Below are 8,045 nucleotides of genomic sequence, written 5' to 3'. Positions count from 1 at the left end.
CCGTATTTTCTAATAATATTACCAAGGGGTAATATTTATATTGAAAATAGCAGAGGACCTAGGATAGATCCTTGTGGCACTCCATACTTTACTGGTGATAATTGAGATGACTCCCCGTTTAAATAAACAAAGTGGTAACGATCGGACAGGTAGGATCTAAACCATCTTAAAGCCTGTCCTTGAATACCTGTATAGTTTTGTAATCGATCTATGAGTATGTCATTATCTATAGTGTCGAACGCAGCACTAAGATCAAGTAAAACTAGCAATGAGATGCAGAATTGATCTGATGCAAGAAGCAAGTAATTTGTAATTTTAACAAGTGCAGTTTCATCCACTGTACTGTAAGATCTCTTTACAGCAGTGTAATGAAAATAAAATTTTCTTAAAACTTATTGTTGAATTTCACTGTATCTGCTATATTTAACATGTTGTATACTGTAATAGACATTGAGCTGTAAAATGATTCCTGATTGCCAAAAGAAGGTTTTTGCAACAGTGTTATGAATTGATCTCACTAGTGTGTAAGACAGTATGTGCGTTTTTGAGGGGTTGTGTGTCATGTCCGAGGGAAAAGTTTGTTTTTTCAGCAAGATTGAATGGTTTTGAGTGGAGAGCTTCATTTTGACCTGAAATTAGGAAGTGTGGGAAATTGGGTGAGAAGTTATGGATTTGTGTTTAGAGTTTCGAGAAAAGGAGGCACATTTTCAAGAAATGTTTTTAAGTAATCGAGAAAAACTGTAATAGGTGTTCCTGCTGCTGCTGTTGACGCCACACAATCATCATAGACTGCACGGTATGCAGGCTAGTAGTTCAGCATCAGGACATGAGCTCCAGGCTACTACGATTGTGGCTGGGACTTTGAAGGGCACTAGAAAGACAGAAATAAAAGAGCTAGAAAGACTAATTAAATTGATTAATTAGTTAATTACCTTTTATTATCTGCAGTATTGTGATCAGCTAGAGTTCTATTTTATAACACAATCAGGCATGCTGGAGTTAAGGGAACATGTTAATGTACAACAGAAATGATAATGATTAGAAAATGATTGTGAATCCTGGCCCTATTTTTGTAAGTATATATCATGTATTATCTACAAGTATTGTACATGAAAACAGTTTGGTTTTATTGTGTTTTGTGTGCAATATACACACAAGTATAACATAAACAACTTTGTTAACACTGACAACTTCAAATGTTTTTTAAAGAGGTCACATTCATATACATTTAAGTTTGAATATAGGAAAATAAATCAAAGTTCTCGACATTTCTACCTTTGATTATACATTACCTAAATATCTGTTGAACAGTATGTAATAATGTTTATTTTATTTTAAGTTATGAAGTTCCTACATCTCTATTTCAATGAATCTAGATGAGTATAATGCTTATATTCCAAAGATGTACACTTTTATGTTAAAATATATATTTATTTGGAATTTATAAAAGTCAAAAAGTAATACACAATGATGAAATACTACAGATGATGAAAACATTGAAATAGTGCAGGCTATCTATTCAACATAATACATTATCGTTTATCTGAAAATGAGTTCCATTCATATTGTGTGTGTTCCTTCTGTTGATATTGATATTTGATTTTATATATATTGATATTTCTACAGAATAGATTGTGACTTGTGTAAAAAGTTATATAATGTTTTTAAATAAGGGATTTTTTAAACTTGGCTAATGTCAAAAAATGAAAAATGATGCTTTGTAAATTATATATATCAATAAATTACTGTATCAATAAAGGTGGTTTAAAAGCAGAACAATTTCCCTTAGCTATTTTTTGTGTGGCATTTTCCTTGAGCAAATAAACATCATGTGAACCATTTTAGGGAGATTTATAATTTAGTTAAATTAAGTTCAGTTGCCTCTGAATTCCTATCTGGTCTATTTTGTGTGGTTTCCTCTTGCTGAACGTCCACAGTGCAAACATCAAGATGCTGATGAGCTTTCATTTCCATTGCAGCCATTATTTCCTCTTTCTTCTGCTGTGAAGCCATGTCTTTCTCTTGCTTTTTCCTTTGTTTGGCGATCCTCTCCTCTTTCTTCATCTTCCAGAAGTATATCAGGTTTTTCTCAGGGTAGGTGACGTTAGCAAGGGGCAGTTTATAAATGTTTTTTATCTCCGTAGTGATCAAAAGGAAAGTGAGGGCAGAGAGACAGAAGGGCCAGGTGCATGCTGGGAGTCCAAACTGTTCAAATATCATGTAAAACATGTAAAACCATTTAAAACCACACATGTTTGTATATTTCATGTTCTGGGTTTATGATACCTACAGTAGACATCACATTTGCGATTGCAGAGCCAAGATATGCACAGAAGAATGCTATGGGAAAACAAGACTGTAATTCAGTCATTTGCTCATAAATGTGTAATGATAAATGTGCAATAATAGGAAATTGTTATTACATAATTAGGAAGGAGAGAAAATAGCTGGTATGAACCTACCACAGGCCACAGCCAGAAGATGTGTCTGCCATGTGAGAGCGTAGAACATCCCACCAATGGCAATGCAGGCCAAAACACAGTTATAACCCCACAGGCCAAAGTAGATGTTCTGGAACGGCGCAGCAAGAGCAAGACCTGGAAATCACAATAAAGGCGACTTAATCATGAGTTTTAGAGATGTCTGATGTTGGTTTTATTTATAATTAAATATTCAAATGTGATCTCTTACCTGACACCATACCAACTGCTGATCCAATAGTTGCATGTGCAAATGTTATGGGTGAGGAGATAAATAAGGCGATCATGAATATTCCTCCTGTCCAAGCATTGTCACACCCATATACCTGTCCAATACCCACAGGGATTGAGCGGAAGAGCTGTAAAGAAAAACAAAAAGTAAAAAGTCTGGAATAATTATGTTTTTTTTAAGAACACCAAGGCTACATTATTTTTCTTTTTGATTAAAAATACAGTAAAAACAGCCTTTTTGAGAATAATTGCTGAAGGCTCATGTGACGTGCATAAGAGACTTCTTTAAAACAAATTTTTATTATGATATATTTAATGTAACTTTTATGAGATTTAACCTGCCTAATATGACTTTAAACTGGGTGACATTCAATTTGAGCAGAACTTTTTTCATTGTCTGCTAGATTGAATTTTATAGTGTCAGTTACAGTATCTCGTGATAAACCTGCTCTCTTCAGTGTTATGTGGCATCAATCTAGAATATTCTTAAACAGAACTATTGCACAATCACCTTCTCTTGTTCTGGGGAGTGGCTGCTTATCAGGATGTAAATTTGGGACAGCTTCCCCTTTTGAAATCTTTGATTTTGGCCTCATTTTCACTTGTTAACTCTTACCTTAGGATAATCCAGCTCAGACCATGTCAAGTTATGCATGGATGTGCGTGGCTGGAAGAGAACCTGAGGGAAGTGGTGATTGTAGTGGCCTGTAGCCACCATATGGAGACACACTAGTATGTTAAATGGCAGGGTGAAAACAGGAAGGTCCCACCGACTGTTGATGGAAGCCAAGGCACTGGACACTATGGGACTGGAGAAAACAGCACTATTAGGATTATAGAATTCAGCACTGAGCCTAAATTAGTGGTTCATAACTGATGGGTAACTGATAGGAAAATAATTATTCAAATAATAAAATGCAACTATATAATCTATGGAAAGTAAAAGATATATTGCTTTAATGACATTTTTGTCTACTTCTGTATGATAAACCATTTTGGTACTGTGTTGGATCACCACTAGATCTAATGAAAAAGTCTAAAGTAAGCCTAAAGGTAAAAGCAAAACCGATTGAGAATCAGTGGCTCTAAAAGATCATCACTAAACTGTGAAATGTGCCCTGTGTAAAATGCCAACCAGAATGACTAACTAATATTTAGGTAGATACAATCAGATTTTCAAGTCATTTTGTCCACACACAACCCCATGAGGAAAAAAAAAATCTAAAAATAGCTGTTCAATTTTTTACATTCTTCAGTAACTCAATCATATGACTACATATGTGATACATTCCATGTGAGTGTGTCACTTTTTTGAAGAATCTAAATTCCTCACATTTTAATCCTTCCTTATGGCTACAGTACACTAATAAAATCTGAGCATATATTAAACCACGAGGTATCATAGTCTTGCCAAATTGCAAATGGTTTCAGAGAAAACTGCAATGATGAAGACCTCATAGTCGAAATGTTGTATGAGTTTTAATACATTTCTTTCGAGCAGCTGTATCAGTGTGCGGACATTTCATTTGTCTTTTGCTTATCTTTGCCCCTTTTTCTTGTCCCGCACCTGAGTTGGGTTTGTGGGATGTGCACCCCTTTTTGTATTTTTGATATAGAGAAAAACTGGGCATCATACACAAAATGACTGATGACACACTACCAGACTATCTAGTCATTCCAAACACAACAAACTCATGCAGAAACATACGTCTCATTGATAGGAGACGCGTGACAAATGAAAACAACGTGTTCACAAATCTGTTCAAAATATCAAATATGTTTGATATCCATCAACTGGATGGATTCATAGACTAAAGCTAAAAGATCAGAGTCTGTCGATTATACACTACGTGATTTTCTGTGAAATCTACCAGCTATGACCACCCAGTATCTGCAGACTGGCATCGACTAATCAAGACTGCAATTGATTAAGGGGAAAACAATTCTTATAGTGTATTACAGTCTTCAGTTATTTCTTTCTTTCCTTTTTTAAATCCAAATCCAAATGAATGAACTGAAGAACCAAGAGATGAACTCACCATGCCATTGACATGAAAATGTTGGGAAGAAGCAGCCACCAATACCAATCTCCTGCATTTGAGAAAACCGCCATCAGGAGACCAACTAAGATGCCGTTATATCCGTACAGGCCGTTTGCGATTGCACCTCTGAGGGGAATACAGTATAACACTGAAACCTTGCGCAAATATTTAGAGCATCATAATGTAAATGTATCACCTAAATACCTGTTCTGACCAATGATGAGGGCAGAAATCGTAGCAAACAAAGTGCCAACAAAACCATTGAGTGCCCACCAACGGTTCTGCAGGATCAGTCCAGCAAAGATGATCAGTCCACTGAGAGGGTTGTTCACAAACATCACCTGAGCAGCTCCCCGCAGCACCCAGTCCAGAATCTGGAGCAAGATAAATTGCCCTGAACAGGGTAAACATGTGAGAGAACATAGTCGGTACACAGAAAATCTCCTTAGAAGTTATACAATACTGTATTTACATTATGAAATAATGTGACTGCTACTACAGTACTGCTACTAATCTGCATATCTCTGAGTGTGTGTTTTGGAGTTAACAAAGGCCATTAAAAAAGATTACACTATATGTCAATAGACTGCATATATTAATTTTAGTAAGAGCTTATTGTTTTTCAGTCGGGTGTGGATCACTCATTATCCAACTTGCTAGAGCATGTGTATTAAAAAAGTGGTGAGTAAATCAACTAAATGAGCACATCTAACAGATTCCCACTGGTTTACAGGTAACAGAACAGTTTTAGAATGATGCCAGTGTTAACAATATAACTGTTGTTCAGTCATCTTTGTAGTGAAAGAAACAGAAATGTTTAGCGGGGTTATAGAACAGGACTTTTCCCTACCTGAATATGATTACCTCATTGATCATTTTCTAAATTACTCATGTGCAAACACTCCCCTACTAACTCTTGTACCTTTCATCCATTCACCGAACGCAGCCATGTCTCCAGCAATGTAAGAAACCCATTGCATGAGCTTTGCTTTAAACTTCTGATGTGAATTTGGCCTCTCGGGTCCCTGTGGCTGCTGTTTCTTCTGCTCTGTAGTTTCACAGATTGGATTTGCCATGAGTGGTTGTAGCTCCTGTAAATGTTCACAGATTTCAATGGTGTAATAAAGGTGCTGATCAAAACCAGGCTCAGGACTGATGTTCTTTGCAGGGGGTGTTTACGTTCCTTTGGTGCAAACAGGACCGGATCTTCCTTTTCAAAAGACAAAAACAGGAAACCCCTCACCTTTGTGTTTTGAGTGCTGGGATACTGTGAAGTAGAAGTTCTGCAGAGATTCAGTGGGCCACCCTTCAAAATAAAGAACTAAATATTTTATTTATTATTTCATTCCATTTAATTAAGCAAGTTTAGATACCAACATACTAAATTAGACAGAAATGTACTGATTCTGAGATTGTGAGAGAGAAAGGAGCAGATGTACCTTAGTGAGTTGTGTTCCAGGCATATATGAGGCCAGTTATAGAAGCAAAGAGGTCGGTCCATAAAGTCGCAGCTCTGATGGTTTTATAGTGCTGGGCTGCACGAGTTGCTCCACCTCTGTTCATGAAGCGCTGATGCAAATTAGTGATTAAGCTCGCTCTCATTCCCTCTGCATTCCTTTGACGTACAGTTTGGTCCTTTCTGAGTTGCTTGAGCAGGTTTCTGTCACTAATTTAGCTTTCATTACACTCTGATTAGCTGTTAAAGCCATAAAAATTATACTTTATGGCTTTAGAGTTATGAGAAATGCATTGGGTCTGATCAATATAAACTGTTGATATTTTTTATTAGCTATTCCTTAATAACTAAAACAAAGTTTAAATACCTGATCACACAAATATGGATTAACTCATTAGTACTTGCAGCAAATCACAGCTTGCCAATCAGCTGAGACTTGCTGAGCACAAAAGGACCTCTGTTGTTCAGACCACTGGCAGTTCTTTTCACAAGTGCATTTGTGAGACGTAACTGTGTCAGACAGGAGGCCTGCAACACAGCTCTCTTCAGATTTGAGTTACTCTACTGTTCAAAACGTTTTTGAAAGAGGTCTCTTGTGCTCACTAAGGCTGCATTTATTTGTAAAAATGCAGTAAAAACACCTCTGTTAAGGTTTATTATTACAATTCATAATGACCATTTTCTTTTTACAGTTTAATTTTATGCAATTTTCAGGATTTCTGTGATGGCAAAGCTGAATTTTCAGCCGCCATTACTTCAGTCTCATTTTCCTTCAGAAATCATTCTGACATGCTGATTTGAAACATTTATTATTGTTTATCAATGAAAATAGTTGTGCTGCTTAATATTTTTGTGGAAACTGATTTTTTTAACATTTATTTTTAAACAGAAATATTTTATGACAATGTAAAAGTCTTTACTGACTTTATTGCTCAATAAATTTATTAATTTCACAATAAATAAATAAATAAAATCTTATTGACACATGTCTTTTGAACAGTAGTGTATCTGATTTCTTAAGAGCTGATACTGATTTGATCCAAGTTTCAGTGATGGCCAGTGTTGAAATGGGCAGGTAAGTAAATGTGAAAGAACTGTTAGTGGAAAGATGTTTGTCATGAGAAAAACACAATATGAAGCTTTTTTTATTTAGTTATGCCTAATTTGAAATATAACAACTGTGATTGGTATTACAGTTTTTCTCGACTGCTAAAACACTATAACCAGGCTTTTGAAGTATAATTTCAAAACCATAATGCCATTTTTCAAAAAGCACGAGGAGGAGGAGGAGGAGGAGGAGGAGGGGGGGGGAGAGGAAGAGGACATGGTGAAGGAGGAGGGAGAGGACGTGGTGAAGGAGAAGGAGAAGGAGGAGGAGGAGGGAGAAGAAGGACAAGGAGACAAGCAGTCTCAGATGAAATTCGAGCCACTTTAGTTGACCATGTCCTTGTCCATGGTATGACTACGAGGGAGGCTGGGCAACGAGTATAGCCAAATTTGAGTCGCTTCACCGTCGCCTCCATCATCAGAACCTTCAGGGAGGAAAACAGGTAGGTGTACTTACAGTAAGACTGCTCTGTACAGTAACTTTAGAGTGCATACACTGTTGCACTATGCTACTGTAATAAAGAAATGCATCAAATTGCCTCGCATACAGATAGAGTTTCAGTATGTTTCCATTTTTTTCCTGTAAAAAGGATGTGTGACAGTTACAGTAATGAGTGCTTCTATTTTTGTAGGACACAGAGATGACCACCTGGTGGAGGCAGGCTAAGGCTTTTGTCGGAGGAGCAAGAGAGGGAGCTTGTAAACATGGTCATTGCCAATAATGTAATC

The 8,045-nt window shown here is 36.6% G+C and overlaps 1 protein-coding gene across 1 annotated transcript; it reads right to left on the bottom strand.

Annotated features, from left to right (window-relative positions):
- Positions 1 to 1,765: 1,765 nt before the first annotated feature.
- Positions 1,766 to 6,459, bottom strand: slc14a2 (solute carrier family 14 member 2). The gene is made up of 10 exons (XM_016238294.1): positions 6,193 to 6,459; positions 5,997 to 6,059; positions 5,676 to 5,844; positions 4,958 to 5,147; positions 4,751 to 4,879; positions 3,328 to 3,520; positions 2,692 to 2,839; positions 2,463 to 2,597; positions 2,291 to 2,340; positions 1,766 to 2,205 (listed from the first exon to the last, which is right to left on the bottom strand). The coding sequence occupies exons 1-10, from the start codon at positions 6,214 to 6,216 to the stop codon at positions 1,852 to 1,854; spliced, it is 1,455 nt and encodes a 484-aa protein (XP_016093780.1). The 5' UTR covers positions 6,217 to 6,459; the 3' UTR covers positions 1,766 to 1,851.
- Positions 6,460 to 8,045: the final 1,586 nt, after the last annotated feature.

Source organism: Sinocyclocheilus grahami, unplaced genomic scaffold (genome assembly GCF_001515645.1).
Source record: "Sinocyclocheilus grahami isolate Dianchi unplaced genomic scaffold, SAMN03320097.WGS_v1.1 scaffold535.1, whole genome shotgun sequence".
NCBI classification, from domain to species: domain Eukaryota; kingdom Metazoa; phylum Chordata; class Actinopteri; order Cypriniformes; family Cyprinidae; genus Sinocyclocheilus; species Sinocyclocheilus grahami.
The sequence above is the reverse complement of the archived record's forward strand: the minus strand, read 5'-3'. Positions and strand labels throughout refer to the sequence as shown.

What these genes read in the sequence shown, in the direction of transcription:
- slc14a2 (XM_016238294.1), bottom strand. Translation starts at nt 6,216, where the DNA reads ATGCCTGGAACACAACTCACTAAG. An exon ending in CCAGCACTCAAAACACAAAG is followed by an intron (nt 5,845 to 5,996) that starts GTGAGGGGTTTC and finishes GAACATTTACAG; the next exon opens with GAGCTACAACCACTCATGGC. An exon ending in ATTTTCATGTCAATGGCATG is followed by an intron (nt 3,521 to 4,750) that starts GTGAGTTCATCT and finishes TGTTTTCTCCAG; the next exon opens with TCCCATAGTGTCCAGTGCCT.